The following is a 19,886-nucleotide window of genomic DNA, read 5'->3' as shown; positions in this document are numbered from 1 at the left end:
AAAAAAAGAGAGAGAGAGAGAGAGAGAGAAAAAAAAAAAATTGACAATGAATAAAGAGAGAGAGAGAGAGAGAGAGAGAGAGAGAGATCAAGAGAGAGACTTCTCATTCCCTATTTTTTCTTCATACACCTCAGCAAGCTTCCTGGTCCAAGGCCCCACTGTGCGGATGTGCAGGGTGAGGTTCCTCACATGAGGTGCAGAGGACAGGGTGAAGGGATGGTACTCCTGAAAATGTGGATAACATTAATACTAAGACTAGAGTGAAGTGTAAGTAAAGACCTGCAGGAGTACTCCTAAGGGGCAGGTTGTCATGAGTGTGTTGGAGCAGACAACACTAGCCCAGAGCACAGTAATAAGGTGTAAGATGTGTAAGGTGTGAGTCCTTCACACTTGCTGCAGTGTACTCACCTGTTCACTGATAACAGTTGAAGCAATCTTCACCCACTGGCCGGATTGGAAACTGAAGTTGGGAGGACGTCGAATCTCTAGACGAATTACATCTGTTGACACAGGAGAGTTGTTTTAATAAATGGAATTCATATCATGAAAACTGACAGACTGACAGTCTTGACTTTCAAAGTACATGAACTGATGATAAGGGTCATCATCATTATCATCACCATCATGATGAGTAAAATCAATGTAGTGTTAAGATTTTATTATCATTAAATAAGTCAAAATCTCGGTCAACAAACCAGATGGCAGGTGCATGACACTGATGATATCAATCTTTATCTTATTCCTCGAGATGGAGACCAGCTTGTCCAGGACGAAGAGAATGCAGGGCCCCAGGAAGAAGTAGTGGAAGAAAGGTCGCTAACCCAAAATACACACTATATTAAGTAATTGTAACATTCAACCTTTCCAGAGGTACAGACAGCCACTGCCAATACTACTTGGGCTGCCAAACACCACAAACACTGATATAGTCAGCAAATAGAAATAAACTTATTGCAAGCTCCTCTCTCCTCTTGTGCTCCCTAATCAGTGGGAAGCACAAGCTGAATCAATAGCCCATTACATATGTGCAAAGATTTGTCAATTCAGAATACTTGTAACAGAACATAATCCAGCACACATACACTAACCTGCACTAGCATCCCTGAGCCATGAAGGACAAACAGCACATAGAAGATAGGGTAGGTGTTGTGAGTCAGCCAGAAATGACGGAAGAAGTTTGCCCTCCCAAAGTAAGCAAAGATGTAGATGAGAGCTGTTTGGAGGGTGAGCAGCACACCAGTGAAGCCTGTGATGGTCTCAAAGCACCAGTAGTGGAACTTGGGGAGCACATGTGAACTGGAAGGAAGGTGCTGTTATGAGGACCAACAACGACTCAGACCACAGCACTCATGACAGAAGCAAGGTGTGGATTTATTGGGACCACCTTCACTCTTCTCCTTGCCTTTGTCATTACACTTCAGTATTCCAATGTAGAAAGTTTCTTTCAAAACTTAACACTGAATGACCTAAGACACTGAATCCCAACCTTCTGAAGAAGTCACGGAAGAGGCAGGTGAGATCAGATGCAGTCTGGGTGGAGATATGGTAAAAGTTGACAGCGTGGCCCACAATGTGCACCACAGTCCACACCAGTGCCCAGGACGCCATGTACCGGTGGAACTTCACCATGTGGTCAAATGGAATGATGCGTTGGAAAAAGGTGGATCTGTTGTCACATAATACACATTAGTTAGTTGATGCTTCTTTTCCTCTCTTCTGAGGTCATTCTCCTGTGATAGGGATATGCCAATTTAATGCACATGCTACAAATATATCTAGTCTTCAGCCACATTTCCTACTCTGTGGGTACATAGGGAGAAACATCACTGCACCCCTTGTGTCACTAAAATAACTTAGACAGACCAAAGGGACAAAGAGCTTCCCTCTTGTGTCTGCTTCTACAAAGAGATAAGGAGTACTCGCCTCTGCTGTCTGCATCTAAATCTTAGCCTGGAAGGTGTCAGCTACACACTTGAAGAAAGAATCTCACTATCACAACAGTGGCAGCACCTCACCTGAGGACAGCAAGCAGGTTCCTACACATGGTGACAATCAGTGTGGAGTAGGTGAACATCATAGCAGAGGCAGCTCCTCGAGTCACTGTCACTCCGTACCCTGCTATCCTCCTCAGGCCTCTGTGCTCCCTTTCCACACTGAAGGGAACAAACACACTCACATTCCACTCAACCTCACCCATACAACTCAAGGGCACCAAATACTTATATTTTACATTATATAATTCTGCAACAACACCTGCAACAGAGAGAATTTTCTTGAAGTGGTGTTGGATCTGACTCATGAAGGAAAAATGCAGGATAAGGACACATACTGATTTTTATCTCTGCTTTCAAACACTACTTCACGTTAGAAATGCAGGTTACTTATAAAAATCATGAGACATAAGACATTACTTTTACAATAGAGATGACAAATCAAGAAAAGACCAAGGCAACACAACAGAACTCACGAGAAGAAGTATGCTCTCTCCGCAAATATGAGGAGCATGACAATGGTGTACAGCACGAGCCAGAAGACATATTGTATCCTGTTCCGTATGCTGTTGATCCACCCATTGTACCACTGGGAGAAGGCAGAATCACCACCTTCTTCCTCACCATTCCCTGCCTCACTCTCAAGGCGTTCCCTGATTGGTGCCTTGCTATCGAAGCTGAAGGTGCGAGAGATAGGCTTGACCCTGCCGCCGAAGTGAAGGTAAACACGGCTGAAAAGGCTTCCTGGACGCAGGACGATATTTTTGAAATTCTCAAAGGTGATGCCCTCACCCTCCAACACTCCAGCTGACATCATCATCATCTTCGCCACTGACTCTGCATTGCCGTCTGTGCTGTCGTACCCACAGCTGGAACTGAGTCACGCACGAGGCAAGGTCATTGATCCCTTCAGAGCTTGTAGTGCATAAATGAGTCTGTGAAATTTGGTTCCACTTTAAATGGACTAATTTTTCATCTCTATCTTTAATTAATGACTTCTGCTCTCCACCTTCTCTCTCTTTACAAGACTGTCTGATGGAAGAGAGGAAGACGTACTGTGTTCTCTTTACTTCCCTCCCTTTTTTTCCTTCTTAATACAAGGTGTAATGATTCAAGTGGCTAATTTCTGTATAGCAATCAAAGAAAGGAAAGCACAAATACACAAGGAGAAAGAAATTGTGACTAACATAGACTGAAGGGAGAGGTTTGACATGCAGTGAAATCAACATTATTCCAGCTTGTACGCACCAGACAAGTCTCACAAGGTCTTCCAAGTAAAGACAGTTGGACTGATTGATGTCATAGATGTCAAACACAAGTCTTGCCTTCTCCTCAGGCTTTCCCTTGGCCAGCACCTCCATCACATCCCAGAACTCCCTGACGGTGATGAAGCCATCCTTGTTGGTGTCCATGCGGCGGAACAACTGGCAACAACAGACAACACCAGGCATTGTACTCACTCTTCTCCAGGAACACAACAGCCTACATGTTCTCTATCTCACTGGAATGAAGAGTGACACGAACAATACCTGCTGGACGAAGATGTTGTTGGGCAGCATTCCCAGCTCGTTGGCCAACTCATCCAAAGTGATCTCAACGAAAAAACTCTTATTTTGCTGCATCTTCATGGGAGCCTTCTTATCATCCACAGTCTAACCAAGGAAAAACTTTTTTTAGTTAGATGTTTTGCTTCTACACAAGCCTCTACTTTTATACAGTAGTGCATAAAATATATTTCAATGACTCCTATTTCCACAAGCATGGTGGAGCACAAGAGTGTCCAGCAAGAGTGTGAGGGAGGCTTTTCATGCCATAAAGGAATGCATCAGCAATAACAACATGCTTACAGTAACATTTAAGCTTACAGGAATCTTCACTTCACTCAAGAATATCCCAAGGCATGCATCACAGTCCAGCACACACAACACAATGTGGAGAGTTACCACAACTCACATTATGGATCACAAAGCGACACAGATCAGCCAGCTTCTTCTGTCGGTCATACACTGTTGTCACTCCAAACTTTATAGTAAGGCGATCTTCCTGTTTGTGTTTGAAGGTAAGATTCAAATTTTCACAAAACTCCTTCAGGTCATCAAAGAACTTCCTGCCCTGCAAGGCACCCTCAAACACAAGGCTCTAGAGGAAGAAATCACAGCACATGTAGAGAAATCATGTCTTAAAATGTATCAATTGTCAATGCCAAACACATCCCAAGTTCCTCTTCTTTCATTCCATTCTACTACATTTTCCTATTAGTCAATCAATTCAGTCCACAGATTAAGTGTTTGGTGGCAAAAGCATCAATACTAATGAAGGAGGGAAAGTCTCTCTTCATAAGTCTGCACTGGGATGGCAGTGCCGATCCTGATGTAGGTCTGCGTAAAACATTAACTCTTTCCAATTCTGAGTGCTGTCAAAAACTACAGATTCTGTGCAATCTTCACTGACACTCATTCTGAGCAGTCTGATAGCAATGTTTTACCTTTAACTCTTATAGCAGTGACTATTAATCACATAGAGTAAAACTGACCCCTTCAGTACTGGAACACATTTTTACCTTGAGATTTGTGTACAATTAGACCATTTTATTGACATTAGGAGGGGTCTATGAAGGTCAGAAGATTAATGGCCTCAATATTCACCATCTTAATCCCCGACAAAAGTTTTTGAAGTTGTATAAAATCACCAAATAGTAAACAGAGTGAATATGGAAATGTATCATGGTAGGGAAGGGAATAAGTTCAAATTTGAAGCTTAGTAGTCTAAGTCACAGGAAGGAAGAAACACCAACACCCCCTGACCAGGTCATAATGGTTGGCCACACTGACGATCAGCTCCTGGCAGTCCTTGAGGTGGCGCACCATCACTGCCTTCACATTCCTCAGGTCAATGGTCCTCAGGAGGTTGAGATGAATGTTCTTCACCTGCAGGTGGCTGGTGGCCTTGTCCAGCTCCAGCACCACATAGCGACTCTTCATTCTTGTCACTTTCTCTGTTGAGTCATTACTGAATTACATACAGCACGCTATCATCTTTTATGAACACACACACACACACACACACACACACAAAGGAGACTGCTTTTGACAAACCACTGGTAATGGAACAAAAAGGGATTATGAAGGAGTTTCAAGTAACGGTGGAGGAGATCAAGAACATGATGGGGAGTTTAGAAGTGAGAAAAGCTGTGGGACCTGATGGGGTATCAGGATGGATTTTAAGAGAATGCAGGGAGCAATTGGCAGAAAAAGTTTGTGAAGTAATTGATGCCTCATTAAGGGAAGGTGTAGTGCCCCAAGACTGGAAAAGAGCTAACATTGTCCCAATCTATAAATCAGGTAACAAAGAGACCCATTGAACTATAGACCAGTGTCACTTACAAGTGTGGTAGCTAAGATGTGTGAGAGGGTGGTGAAGACTAGATGGACAGACTTCTTGGAGAAAAATGACATACTTTGTGAGTGTCAATTTGGTTTTAGGAAAGGGCGTTCATGCACGACAAACCTGATATGTTACTATTCGAGGGTGATAGATGTAATACAGGAAAGAGATGGTTGGGCTGATGGAATATATCTGGATTTAAAAAAGGCCTTTGATAAGGTACCACACCAGAGACTGATCTGGAAACTTGAAATGGTAGGAGGAGTGCATGGCAGTTTACTAAAATGGATGGAAGACTTTTGGTAGGAAGAGAAATGAGAACAATAATTAAGGACAGACCATCAGAATGGGGATTGGTGGAGAGTGGAGTTCCACAGGGATCAGTGTTGGCACCAGTAATGTTCGCAGTCTACATAAATGACATGGTGGATGGGGTGTCCAGTTATGTGAGCCTATTTGCAGACGATGCAAAATTGTTACGAAAAGTGAGATGTGACAAAGATTGCGAACTACTCCAGGAAGACTTGGACAGAATATGGAAATGGAGCTGTACATGGCAAATGGAGTTCAACACGACAAAATGCAAGAAAATAGAGTTTGGCAAGAGTGAAAGAAGAATCAGGAGTATGTACAAGATAGGAAATGAAGACATAAAAACCAGTCATGAAGAAAAAGACCTTGGGGTGACAATTACCAATGACCTATCGCCAGAGAGACATATAAACAAAATAATTGGAGAAGTATTGAACTTATTGAGGAACATAAGAGTGGCGTTCGTATATCTAGATGAAGAAATGATGAAGAAAATAATTACTGCAATGATAAGACCGAGGCTTGAATATGCAACAATACAGTGGGCTCGAACTTAAAGAAACACATAAGGAAACTAGAGAAAGTACAGAGGGCTGCAACGAAAATGGTGCCTGACTTAAGAGATTTGACTTATGAAGACAGACTGAAAAGAATGCAACTTCCAACCCTGGAAAACAGAAGAGAAAGGGAGACCTGATAGCAATATACAGAGTGATGATTGGCATGGAAAAATGGATAGGGAAGATCTGTGTATGTGGAATGGAAGAATGTCGAGAGGGCATGGGAAAAAACTAAAAATGGCCACTTATAGGAGAGATGTGAAAAAATATAGCTTCCCTCATAGAAGGGTGGAAGCATGGAATAGTTTAGACGTGGAAGTGGTCAACGCAAGGAATATTCATGATTTTAAGAAAAAGCTGGACATTAATAGATATGGAGACGGGACAACACGAGCATAGCTCTTTTCCCGTATGTTACAATTAGGTAAATACAATTAGGTAAATACACACACACACACACACACACGCCCGGTAGCTCAGTGGTTAGAGCGCTGGCTTCACAAGCCAGAGGACTGGGGTTCGATTCCCCGGCTGGGTGGAGATATTTGGGTGTGTCTCCTTTCACGTGTAGCCCCTGTTCACCTAGCAGTGAGTAGGTACGGGATGTAAAACGAGGAGTTGTGACCTTGTTGTCCCGGTGTGTGGTGTGTGCCTGGTCTCAGGCCTATCCGAAGATTGGAAATAATGAGCTCTGAGCTCGTTCTGTAGGGTAACGTCTGGCTGTCTCGTCAGAGACTGCACCAGATCAAACAGTGAAACACACAATAGAATACAGTAAGAAATTGTAAAAAAACAAATAAACAAAATAAAAGAAGCAAAGAAAAGTGTGATGAAAGAGTCTTCCTGACAAAACAATCATCCAGTAAAGTGCATGGACTCAATAAGTGGTGTGCAAGGAACATTGACAGCTCTGAAGGTAAAAGGGTCACTGGCCAAGGACAACAAAAAGAGTGATTAAAAAAGTTCCACCAAAGGAAGGTCAAACGAAACATCCAAAATTGGAGAAAAAATATCTTGAAACTCCCCTTTTGAAAGAGCTCAAGTCACAAGAAAACAAAAGGAGGCAGGAAGTTCAAGAGTTTACCAGAAAATGGATGAATGATTAAGAATACCAGTTAACTCATGAATTAGAGACAGAGACAGAGCATTGAGTTTGTTTGGGTGTTTATGAGTCTTTGAGTGTGTTTGGAGGATTAATAGTATGTTTATGTGTGTTTGAGGTGTTTGTGTATGAAAAGCAAACTTAGACACACAACTATTAATACTAGAACTAAACCTACTAATCCTACTACTTGCATTAGAGAAATGGACAGAACAGGGGTGACAGAAGGCAGAGAGTACAACATACAGCCTCACCTTTTGCCTTATGAACATTGTCAGGTAATACTATGTTCCTTAGAGAGTCTCGTGTGATATCATCAGCCAGCGATCTGTTCTTCACAAGGATCCACACAAACATAACTGGAATTAACATGGAAAGAGTATCAGGTGTATGACTAACAGAACCTCAAACACTGTCTCCTCAAACAATCTTTTTTTACACATGAGGGGAAAACTAGTCTAGGGCAACATTAAAAGAAAAAAGGGCCTATTTAGTTGCCAGTTCCCTTGCATGTCTGAGAGTTAGCCCAAAAAGAAAAGTGAATAAATGTCTTGAAAATCTCCCTCTTATATGAAGTCAAGTCATAGGAAGTTGGAAATAGAGGAGCAACCAGGGAGTTTCAGAGTTTACCAGAGAAAGACATGAATGATTGAGAGTACTGGTTAGCTCTTGCATTAGAGTTGGACAGAGTAGGGGTGAGAGGAAGAAGAAAGCCTTGTACAGTAAATCTATTTATTCAAGCTGTCTTGTTGGTTCCCTCTTATAGAAAACAGAATAAGGAAGAGCTCAGAGTTACCTCATGAAGGGTACATAACTAAATACTGCCAAACGGTCTATATATTCGAGCTGTCATGGTGCTTCCCTCTTCAAGAAAACAATAAGGAAGAGCCCAGAGTTACTTCATGAAGGCTACATAACTAAATACTGCCAGACAGTCTATATACTCAAGCTATCATGGTGCTCCAGTTAGCTTACAAGGAATGAAGAAGTGAGCACCAACACACTGTACTGCACTGAATTAAAGCTCACCCAAACAGGCTCCCAGAACAGAGGTGAAGGTGAGGATGTAAGAGACCTCTGAGCCAGAGAAGTAGTCATAGGTGTGGAGTGGAGTGCAGTTCTCTGCATTAAAGCTATTGATCTGAGGCAAGTACCGGCAGCGAGTGGTGTTCCCCTGGGGCAGTGTACACCGAGCCTCTAAGGTGAGCTCCTGCAGACACTCTTCACTCACACCTATATACACCAAACAAAGAGGAACAATGAATATAAACACAGCAGGCACACTTCACTCACACCGACAAACACACACACACCATCAAGGGCAATGAATACAAGGGCATAAAAAAAAAAAAAAAAAAAAAAAAAAAAAAAAAAAACTCCACTGAGGTGCCACTCCCTAAGGAAAAAAGAACCAAAATAATAATCTAAAATTGGGCAAGTGTCTTAAAACCTCCCTCTTGAAAGAATTGAAGCCACAGGAAGGAAAAAATGCAGAATCAAGCAGGGTTCATCATTCTTAGCACCATCAGCCACTGGTGGAAAGAAACAGTCTCATAGATCACCCCTAGGAAATTTGGCAACCTCTTATATGCTACCAGATACAAGTGATTTAGTTTACACAATTTTTTTATGCAATTTCCGTCTACACAAAGCCTGCAAGTCTCCCCGTGGTGAACCACGAGTCACCCACAGAAGACTTACTGTTGTTGTCATGCACAGCTGTGAAGGGATCCAGCTGAATATCATCTTCCGGCAGGAGAGTTGTGACTGTCAATAGCACATCAATGATCCGGGTCTGCCTCAACCTCTCCTGCTCCTCTGGTGTGAACAAGCTGCTCCACGAGAAAAGTCACAGATGGAGATAAAAGTGACACATGACATATTGACAGTGCAGTAATTCATCACATTAGTTCCTACCTCAATACTTACTTGTTGTTATTTTCAAACCAAAATCGGTCACCTTCACGGATGCGTTCAAACTGGTCCAAGATGATACTGGACGAGAAAAGACGAGAAAAGAAGAAGACACATTTTTACAGAGAAGTAACACAATTTTCTTGCTCTTACTCAACACTTAGGCACACACAATCACTTGGGGTTCCTGTACAACAATTATGCTGCTGGATTTAGAGAATGGAATCACTCACAGCACCAGATGAGATAAGTGACTGAATGGAAGGTGGAAACAGGACAAAATCTACATAATGACCTTCACAAGAAATAAACATTAAATGATCAATTGGAACAGAAGAAGAAAAATATTGCATCAACTGAACTTTCCATACATGTCAAATTACCAAATGGAATGAGAGAAAGTCGGATACAAGGTAAGTTACAGGGACATGGCAGGACTGAATGCCTCCTGAGGGTGTTACCTTGAGAAAAGATCTCCTGGCGCTGAACTGCGAGTCTCCAGCAGCCCACCAACCCAGATGTCCACCTTGCTTGGGTCATTCTGGTACAGTTTCTTCAGCTTCTTCAAAACCTTACAATAGACAATAGTGTGAATGCAAAATTTGTCAGCAGATTTCTTTGCAAGCCTCCATAAATATTTGACTATCATGTGAATATCTAGACAAAAGTGTAGAGTGGGTGGTAGGGAAACAATATACAGTACGTACACTCCTTTGCATCAGCTTGTGTTTCCCTACCATCACTCTACACACTTGGCTATCAGTTCACGCAATATTTCCTACATGATGCCTGGAAGAATCTACATAGCACATAACCCAAGGGTCACCTGTTAGAAGACTTCCTCTAAACTGCAAGTTGGTCTAGTAAAGTAATAGCAAAGAAAAGTAAAAGTCTAGTAAAGCAAAGGGTAATGTCAGTGAATACAATACTGCAGACAACCACACTTACCGAGATGTCCACTTCAGAGCCAGTCTTCCTTCTGAACTCCCTTGGGTCCAGCGACTGGAGGCGACTCAGGCCAAAAGACTGTCGTGCTGTGTTGTAATCTGGCAAGCCGTGGTCTCTCCCTCGTTGGATGTTGAGTGCCATTAGATCTCGCCTAGAAAACTCCAGTGGCCCAAACACACGGCCTGCAACACACAACCAAGGAAGGTTTATCAGAGTGGTTCCTCCAGCCATTACCAGCAACACCTCCCCCTCCTCCTGTGGCCTCACTTTACAAGGCTTTCTTCTTCCTCTCACCACTATTCTGTCCAACTCTTCTAATGCAAGAGTTAATCAGTACTCTCAGTCATTCATATCTTTCTCTGGTAAACTCTGGAACTCCCTGCCTGCTTCTGTTTTTCCATCTTATGACTTGGCATCTTTTAAGAGAGAGGTTTCAAGACATTTATTCTAAACTTTTGGCTAAATCTATTTGACCTTTGAGGGAACCGGCAATCCAGTGGGCCCTTTTTTATTTATTTTTTGTTGCCCTTGGCTGGCTTCCCCTCTTGCATAAAAAGAAATAAAACAAGAAAGTTAGGTCACCACCACCACCACCACCACCGCCATAACCACCACCATCACTTACCTCTCAAATCCTCCACCACGATATTGTCCTCCCTCTCAGAACTCTGGCTACTCATACCCAGCAGGAAGCGTTCAAAGTTGTCACCGTCATGAGCGAAGAGTTCCTGCAACACCAATTAGAATCAATACATGAGTTCCAAGTAAAAGATCACAATGAGATTCCACCTAGAAAAACAACAGCATAGTGGCAATGATATACACCCAACTTCAAGAAATTACTAAGCAAGTTTTGCGATACATTAGAGGAGGAGGAGGAGGAGGAGGAGGAAGAGGAAGAGGAAGAGGAAGAGAAAGAGAGGAGGAGGAGGAGGAGGAGGAGGAGGAGGAGGAGGAGGAGGAGGAGGAGGAGGAGGAGGAGGAGGAGGAGGAGGAGGAGGAGGAGGAGGAGGAGGACGAGGAGGAGGAAGGAATCATGAGTGGGCATACAGGAGATCGCCAGAAGGAGTTGCAGGTCCTGACACCATCCACGCGGTGTCCTTTGCCTTGGGTGAGGCGGTGTGACCGAGAGACACACCCTTCCTTGCTCCGCGTCCGAAGGTGCACCCCAGAAGGCACCAACGTGTGGCCAAACCTCATGGCAGCTGACTGAAACCCCTGGCTGATCTGTGGATCTGTGGTCGCCTTGTATCCTTTGTGAGAGAAAATAAAAAATAAATGGATAACAGTGTTTAATTCCCCGTCTGTCTGTCTGGTAACCCTTTCCCTGAGATATACAACAATTCTAAACACTAAAAAGATTGTACAAGATTTTTTATAAGTGTCTGCAAGAAAGAAAGAGATTATAAGGGCAGGTCTTGCAATTTCTAGGCACTACAATGTTTGTAGATTGCTCTAGAATGAGAAATGTCTCAGTGGTTAGTGATTATTGAAAAAAATGTGTCAAATAGCAATGAAAGGGTTAATGAGAGGAAATAAAAAACTGGATTACAAAGCCTTTTCCCCCCTCTGTCTGTCTGTCTGTTAGTGAGAGGAAATAAAAAAAAAACTGGATTACAAAGTCTTTTTCCCCTTCTGTCTGTCGGTTAATGAAAAAAAAAAAAAAAAAGCCTTTTTTTCCTCCTCTGTCTTTGTGTGTGTGTGTGTGTGTGTGTGTGTGTGTGTGTGTGTGTGTGTGTGTGTGTGTGTGTGTGTGTGTGTGTGTGTGTGTGTGTGTGTGTGTGTGTGTGTGTGTGTGTGTGTGTGTGTGTGTGTGTGTGTGTGTGTGTGTGTGTACAGGTATGTATCCTTTGTGTGAATTGGGGAAAACATGCCTAGGCCTACACGAACCTTTATATTGAGGTAAGTTTGTGCGGATGTACTTTGGAAGCCAATCATAGAAGACCACAGCCTGATAGGTGGCAATCACCCACTTCCTTGCTTCATTGAACACTTTCTCATCTGTGGAAGCAAGAAGTAAATTTTTGCTGTAGGTAAAAGGGGAAAAAAAGGGTAAACATCAATCACATGTATATTATTTATGATTGATGTCTTTTAATTACATCTCTTTTTATCATTTATACCATACCTTTGTTTTCTCTGGAGCTGTAAAGAATTTCACTTGTATACGATCACAATGTATGACAATGTGAAAAATAGATTATCTTATCTCATCTCTTAACCCCTTCAATACCATGACACATTTTCATATTGATTTTGCTTACTATTTGGTGATTTTATACAACTTCAGAAACTTATGTGGGGGATTAAAATATTGAAGACTCTGGCCATTAATGTTCTAACATCCATAAACCCTTACTAATGTAAATAAAATTGTCTAATCACACCCAAAACTATTGGTAAAAGTGCGTCCCAGTACTGAAAAAGTTAAAAGGTAATACTCAAAGGTGACCCACTGCAAGACACAAGCAGCACACCTCACCTGACCAAGCACGGTAGTGATTGGCCAGGTAGCGAGCAATGTGGTTGTGCCAGCGGAACCACAAGATGCCAAACGTCAACAGAAAGGGGTTCTCATTTCCACGATGGTTGCCCAGCTCTGAAAATTGAGGACGTTTCACCAGCCAGCTCAGTCAATAGTTATCTTATTCTTTTTTCAGCCAGTTTTTCATGTACTTGTAAGGAAAATTAACCTGGTATAAGCCTATGTGATGAAAATGAAGAACTACATGAAAGCAGGACATTTGTTAACCACTTTCAAGACATTTACAGAAACATGTTATGCTTGTTGGGAAAGAATGTGACATGTAAAAATAATGACATTAATTTTGGCTAATTCTGTACCACTCTTAAAGGGACCCAGCACTTAAGTGGGCCTTTTTTTTTTATTTTGTTGCCCTTAGTTGACTTGACTCCTGCATTAAAAAAAACAATTAAATAAAAAAAAAAAAGTAAATAAAAAAAATCCAGTCAGGTTATGACACAAGATGGGGACTCACTGAAGAACCTGTCCACCGGTGCCGTGTGTTCCTGGGCCACATACTGGGAGTGGTTGGTCGGGGGTGGAGGGTTGGCCATTGGCAGCCACTCTGTGTTCCGTGCTGGGAAGCCCGGTCCAAGCTGCAACATGGCAAGTGTTAATATTTATGTCTGAGTTTCTGCAATTATATCAGAGACTACTAAGAATGATCACTTTAACCTGTTTAATCAGCAACACAGTCATCAAACTATTTCTATCTGAGTTTCTGCAACACTATCAAAGACTATTGAAATAAGAATATTTCTACACTGTATGCCATTGTCTCATGATCATTTTGTACTGTCCAACTTGCAACACATTCTGTCATCCAAACTATTTTTGAGCTTCTTTAACTACATTAAGGACTGTTAATAATGAGAATAATTCTATACTCTCTACCTTTGTTTAACCCTTTCACTGTAACATCTAATAAATGGCATGAGAGGCACAACAAAAGACCAATAGTTCAAATATCTATAGGAGAGAAAAGATAGAATAAAATCCATCAGGCTTAGTGCATGTGGCAGTCCTTGTGTGTTACTTGCCTCTTTATTCCAGGCCAGCTGTCCCCTCGGTGCCAGGGTGCCATCAGGAAAGGTGCGTAGAATGTCAGCCCAGGCCTTGGAGGTGCCATATATCAGTCCCCCGTCCAGGTATGGTGTGACCTCATTGAGCTGCAAAACACCATAACTCATGAGCAGGGAACTCACACACTAGTGAAGGACGAAACCTGAGCAAGAATAAAGGTTAAAAAAGAGGAGAGGAGTTCATCAAGATGGAAAGAAAGTGTTTGAACAAAGATCTTGAAAACATGAGGAAGGAGTTTATAATGTGTGAGTGTATGAGTTTGTACAAAGAAAAGAGCCTAAAAACAGAAAGAATTTAATAATGTGGGATCCAATTAATTTATACAAAGAAACAACAGCTTCAAAAAGGAAGAAGATCATACGATGGGAATGTAGAGTTTTGTACAAAAAAGAGTTTAAGGACCATAAAAATAATATAGTGAGTTGAGGTAAGCTTCAATAAAGGGTACTCGTATAAGCTCAAAGAATTAAAATATCTAACAATACAATCCAAGGGAGGACAATGCTGTACATGCAAAAAACCAGTGAAGGATCTTGACCATTGTCACTTACACCTCTGTGAAAACACCTTTTTTCATCCCTTGGCCAGTGTCACTTCTGCATTACTTTCTTCAGTACCATGGTACGTTTCCATGTTCATTCTGGTTACTATTTGGTGATTTTATACAGCTTCAGGAACTTGTGTGTCAGTTAGAAAAGAAAAGACTCTGACTACTATTTTTTTTTTTTTTTTTACCTCCATGCATAGACTTCCTAACGTAAATAAAATTGTCTAATCATACCCAAAATTCTTGGTAAAAATGCGTTCCAGTACTGAAGAGTTAAAAAGAAGAAAAACAATAATGAAATAAATAACATAAAATGAATTAATAAATTGTGGGGTACCTGTTGGCGCGGGTTGTTGGGCGACAGGCCAGTGGTGGCGTCATAACGCGTCCTGAGGAAGGGCATCTCCCTCAGGTAGGGCGGGTGGTGGCGGTACTCGTGGCCTTCCTCGATGGGAATGTTGTGGTACTCCGGGGGACAGCCAGCTCCCTGCGCGTCCAGGATCTCCTCCACCACTTGCTGCCCTGAACAGTGACTCCACTTTAGTGAATAGCGGTCATGTCAGTATATACTGTTTGATATCTGTATTATCTGTATACTCTCTATGATGACTTGTATTCCTCCTGTCTCTACTATCGGACATATTCATTAATGGTGTGTTGTCTTGTCTACGTTATTTGTATCATCATTATCCATGTATTACAGTAACCTCTTGCACGCAGAGGTGGGCCCTGTGACTCTGGCGCGATAAATTATCGTTATCCTGTCAGACTGTCGACTCACCATAAGTTGAGTTATGATGAACTAAAGGAGTTTATGTTGCATTATTGAAGGGTGTGTGCAGCACAAACACCTTCACCGTAAAACATTTTTAAAGAACTGCTTTGTGTAATTACGTCACATACACGGTGATGCTATCATGCCACCTCCAGTCAAGATGACGCCACCACCCCTTCCCTCCCTCCTTTCTCTCACCGAAGAAGACTTGGAAGGCAGTCCTGCCTCCCGTGGAGTGGTTGCCATTGTCGCCACTCATCAACTGGTCACTCAGCGTGAGGGGGTTGGTGGAGCGGTTCACCAGCTGGTACACACCGTCACTGTAGGCAGCTGGTAGCAGGCGCAGGAGAAGCGTATCTGCGAGTATGGCAGGGATTTGTGAAAGTAATCCTCTGGTTCAGCTAAACTAAACCTAATGTAAGCGAGCTACATGTCTTGAAGTCCATCTCAATCCAGTACGTAGCCCACTCACCCACGGCGCCGGAGCTAGGGCGAGCCAGATTGTTGTACCAGCCGTCATACGCCTCCCACTCTGGCTCCTTGTGATTTCGGGACCGCCTGCCGCCGCCGCCATCACTGTAAAGGTGGTTTACAGTCAATAGGTCCCCAAGCGATTGGTACTCAGGTACTGGGGACCAGTTGTCTTGGGTGTCAACTGTCTTGGGTCTCAACTGACTTGGTGATCAACTGTTTAGGGTCACAATTGACTTGTGGACCAGATGACCTGAGTACCAATCGCTTGAGGACCAAATGACCTTCACCCTGTAAAGGTTAGGTCGTCACTGGTTAGTGAGGTCACAGATAGCAGACCCATAAATCTCACATATTATGGGCTAATGTAATATATATATATATATATATATATATATATATATATATATATATATATATATATATATATATATATATATATATATACACACACACACACACACGTGGACGGGAGAGAAAGGCGATGTTCTTAGATAAATACCAGAGGCAGCTGTAATCATTGACAGCTGCCATAAAAAAAAAAAAAAAGATATATGCCACTTGGGATACAAATAAAGGTGGGTGAAGTGTTTTACAAGTAGTTAGCCGACTGTACGTGCACTCGTCTACTCTGGACGTACTTACCCGCTACTGTTTCCAATCAGCCAATTCAGAAAGCCTTGTCTTTCCCATGTCTGACTCGTGGCCCACTGTCTTGGGTCAGGCCGAAGGAGAGAGGCGGGCTGGCCACCACCATCCTTGCTGGCCGCGCCCCAGATCAGCAAGACCACCACCACAACAACCCTGCTGAACACTGCCACTGCCTTCCTGCAAAGATAAAGCCATTTCACTCCTTGTACTTGAGTCGTGATTCCCCACTGACTGAAATTACCGATCTACTTAATTTATCTATTTTTTTCTTCTTCTTTTTCTATTTTCCATTTATATAAAGTGACAAGGAAATTTTTCAGTAATTAGAACAATAAGAAATAATAATAATGATAATAATAATAATAATAATAATAATAATAATAATGATGATAATTATGATGATAATAATAATAATAATAATAATAATGAAAATAAATCATGAATTACCGGTTGACAAAGTTATATTAATGAAAAATAGAAGTATGAAATGGAAGGAAGTAGTTCTGAAATAGAGTGGTTGATGAATGCAATGGACTTAGTAATCTATGATGAGTCACCTAAGAAGTGTTAAAAGAATATATACATTTACAGTGAAGGATGATAGATGCACGCTGACTTTCACATAATGACTATAACACTTGAGACTTGTGGCTTGTGACTTCTTCCCTTATTTTCTTATGTTCTAGCGTAATGCATTTAGGCAACCGCTAACCCTCTTCCAGTCACGTATAGTGAATGTAGCGGAGATGAAGGTAACATAACATAAATAATATGATAACAAAGGGCCACCAGGACCCATCTAGGTTATCCTGTATCAGTCGCACAGCGACCTCGTCATCAGTACATAAAGATACACTTACAAGTACACAATACATTATATACTAATTCTAAATATTTGGCCCATTAACAGGGCTAAGTCCTGCAGCGAAATCCTCTACAATCTGTGATCCCCATACATGGGGATCATGTCTTGTTTAACTATAGTAAATTTCTTATAAAAACTATCATGCAGCGCTATACATAATTATAAATCTAATAAATTTAAGTGCTTATCTGATCTGTTTTTAAACATTGTCAAATTAGTGCTATTTACAACCCTCTCTGGCAATGCATTCCAGAAGTCTACCACCCTATGACTAAAGAAATATTTTCTTATATCTAACCTGCAGCCTTGCTTTCTAATCTTCCTGCCATGATTTCTAGTCCTACTTCCCTCCTCTAAGGTAAAGAAAGATCTCACATCTATGTAGTTTGTATCTGAGAACATTTTAAATAACTATCACATCCCCTCTCAAATGAAAACATGTTTAATTCCTTTAATCTATCTCTATACTCCAGGCGCTTTAATGCTGGTATCATCCTAGTTGCTCTTCTCTGAACTGCTTCTAACATGTTGATATCCTGCCTATAATGGGTGACAGGCCTGTATGCAATACTCTAAATGGGGCCTAACATAGGAATTATATAAGCTACGCACCACTTCCTTACTTTTATAACTAACATTTCTATTTATAAAATAGTACAGCAGTATAGTAGTAGTATAGTATAGTACTCGATTATACGAGAGAGAGAGAGAGAGAGAGAGAGGAGTTCGCAAGTTTTTTGGAAAACACTAAGTGATAACAGATAAGCCGAAGCAGCTGCATCCGGTGTCAAGGCGTATCGCGCGGCGGTGACAAGAGAAACGATTTTTTTTTTTTTTTTTTATATAACATGATTTGACAAAATAACAAGATTATCTTTTGGTGCCTTAGCTTGGTTTACTACCGAGTCTTTGCTGGGAACAGTGTATAACCAGGGAGGTGGGCTCGCAAGCTCAGGAAGGCAATTAATGCAGCAGCTGTCAGCTGTTGCCCGCATTGTGTCCTGCAAGGCTCACTGCTCTCCTTTTAATTGGCTCTCACCACGACCTCTACTTTCAAATGTCACGTATCGAGATGACAGCCCAAGTCTTCTGTCCGGTTCATGAAGTACGTACATATCTTGTTAATCTGTCACTACCGTAGAAACATCCTTAAAAACCGGTGTAATTTCAACGAAGCTTTTTGAAAGTATAGTGGAAGAGCAAAAGTGTTCCATGGGGACACGTTATTATAGGAGGAGGCGGTGCAGCGCGGTCTCACTACAAGGTTCCTTGTCTCATGTGACATGCAGAGTGCAGACTGTATCATACGTGAAGATAGTTTGTAATTATTTGGGTGAACTGCTGGTCAAAATTATGCTGCGGGAACTTGATGTACTGACCAAAAACCTGCACGTGTAATAGCCGCTATAAGAGCTCAATGCATCATCCGATGTAATTATGGGTAAACTGCTCTTCACGCTATGAAGATAGTAGTAATGGATTTTGAAAATATGTTAAATTGATTAATAAATGAGTTAATCAAATGCATTCATGGAAAATTTCCTTTAAAAGAAATCTGCCATACGCTTTTTATTAGTAAAAAATGAAAGATATATTGAATGACGATATGTCAATCCTAACTTCCTTCTCCTTTGGAATTAACAATCATGGATAACAAAGTGCGAAGCCAAATATGGTGAAATTTGTATCAACTTAAAACTCGCATGACACAGGAGAGAGAGAGAGAGAGAGAGATTAGTTATTCTATATCACAAGAAAACAGTAAAGTGAAGCTGAAACTTACTGCATGCGTGTGATGGAGGCGGCGGTGTGTGTGTGTGAGTGACAGCTGAGTAGAAGCTACTAGCTACTGAGATGGAAGATGAGTGGTGACTAGGATCATAGGGGCAGGATGCGGCTGATTGTTGTGTCTTGCAAACCTCTTTGTGTTGGGAGGGATATATTTTACTAAAATTCTCACTGGCCTGAGGTTGAGGTGTCTTTAATGATTGAGGTTGAAAAGTGGCGTGTATGTTGCGGTAGCGACGGAAGAAAGTGTCATCATTTAAGTAGGTTACATGAAATCATATCCATTCTATTATGTATGGCAGTGTCTCCATTACAGTGTTGGCTATACTATACAAGTTTGTGGTAAATTTTTGTGGAAGTACTTCTGCATAGAATGAAATATGTAATTACAGAGCTAATATGACAAATTCACATAATTATTTACACAAATCTCAGTTTGCAATAGTTGTGCACTCGATAATGATGTGTGTAAATATGTATGCCTCAATGAATGAAGATCTACCAATGTTATTAAGAGAGAGAGAGAGAGAGAGAGAGAGAGAGAGAGAGAGAGAGAGAGTTTTCATATACTGTACAGAAGAGAAAAGAAGAGCTTAGGCAGGATGGAGAGGATAAGATATGAAATGGATGATGATAAAGGACATGTCTTATTCCACCACCACCACCACTACTTAACCCCTTCAGTACCAAGATATGTATGTCTTCATATTTACTCTGGTTACTATTTGGTGATTTTACACAGCTTCAGAAACCTACGTGGGGATTAAAATAATGAAGATGCTGGGAATTAATCTTCTGACCTCCATAGATCTTTCATCATGTGAATAAAATGGTCTTATCATACCCAAAACTCAAGGTAAAAATGCATCCCAGTACTGAAGCAGTTAAATCCTCTTCTGCTCTGGGAATGGTCACCACCACCATCACCAGTACCACTACTGCAATCCTCTTCTATTCTGGGAATTGACACC

At 41.5% G+C, this 19,886-nt stretch overlaps 1 protein-coding gene across 1 annotated transcript; it reads right to left on the bottom strand.

Annotated features, from left to right (window-relative positions):
• Positions 1–87: 87 nt before the first annotated feature.
• Positions 88–19,060, bottom strand: LOC123502638 (dual oxidase-like). The gene is made up of 28 exons (XM_045251803.1): positions 18,911–19,060; positions 16,257–16,439; positions 15,613–15,716; positions 15,339–15,497; positions 14,703–14,887; positions 13,776–13,904; positions 13,211–13,331; positions 12,694–12,810; positions 12,102–12,212; positions 11,262–11,464; positions 10,837–10,939; positions 10,212–10,393; positions 9,725–9,834; positions 9,279–9,344; positions 9,051–9,181; positions 8,379–8,582; positions 7,604–7,708; positions 4,796–4,986; positions 3,945–4,130; positions 3,521–3,643; positions 3,240–3,415; positions 2,468–2,866; positions 2,016–2,153; positions 1,487–1,666; positions 1,089–1,296; positions 696–816; positions 409–500; positions 88–225 (listed from the first exon to the last, which is right to left on the bottom strand). Exons 1-28 carry the CDS (start codon positions 18,913–18,915, stop codon positions 88–90), a joined length of 4,170 nt encoding a protein of 1,389 aa, XP_045107738.1. The 5' UTR covers positions 18,916–19,060.
• Between the last annotated feature and the right edge of the window lie 826 nt (positions 19,061–19,886).

Source organism: Portunus trituberculatus, chromosome 12 (assembly GCF_017591435.1).
Source record: "Portunus trituberculatus isolate SZX2019 chromosome 12, ASM1759143v1, whole genome shotgun sequence".
Lineage (NCBI taxonomy): Eukaryota > Metazoa > Arthropoda > Malacostraca > Decapoda > Portunidae > Portunus > Portunus trituberculatus.
Note: the sequence above shows the minus strand (reverse complement) of the source record. Positions and strands in the feature narration are given on the sequence as shown.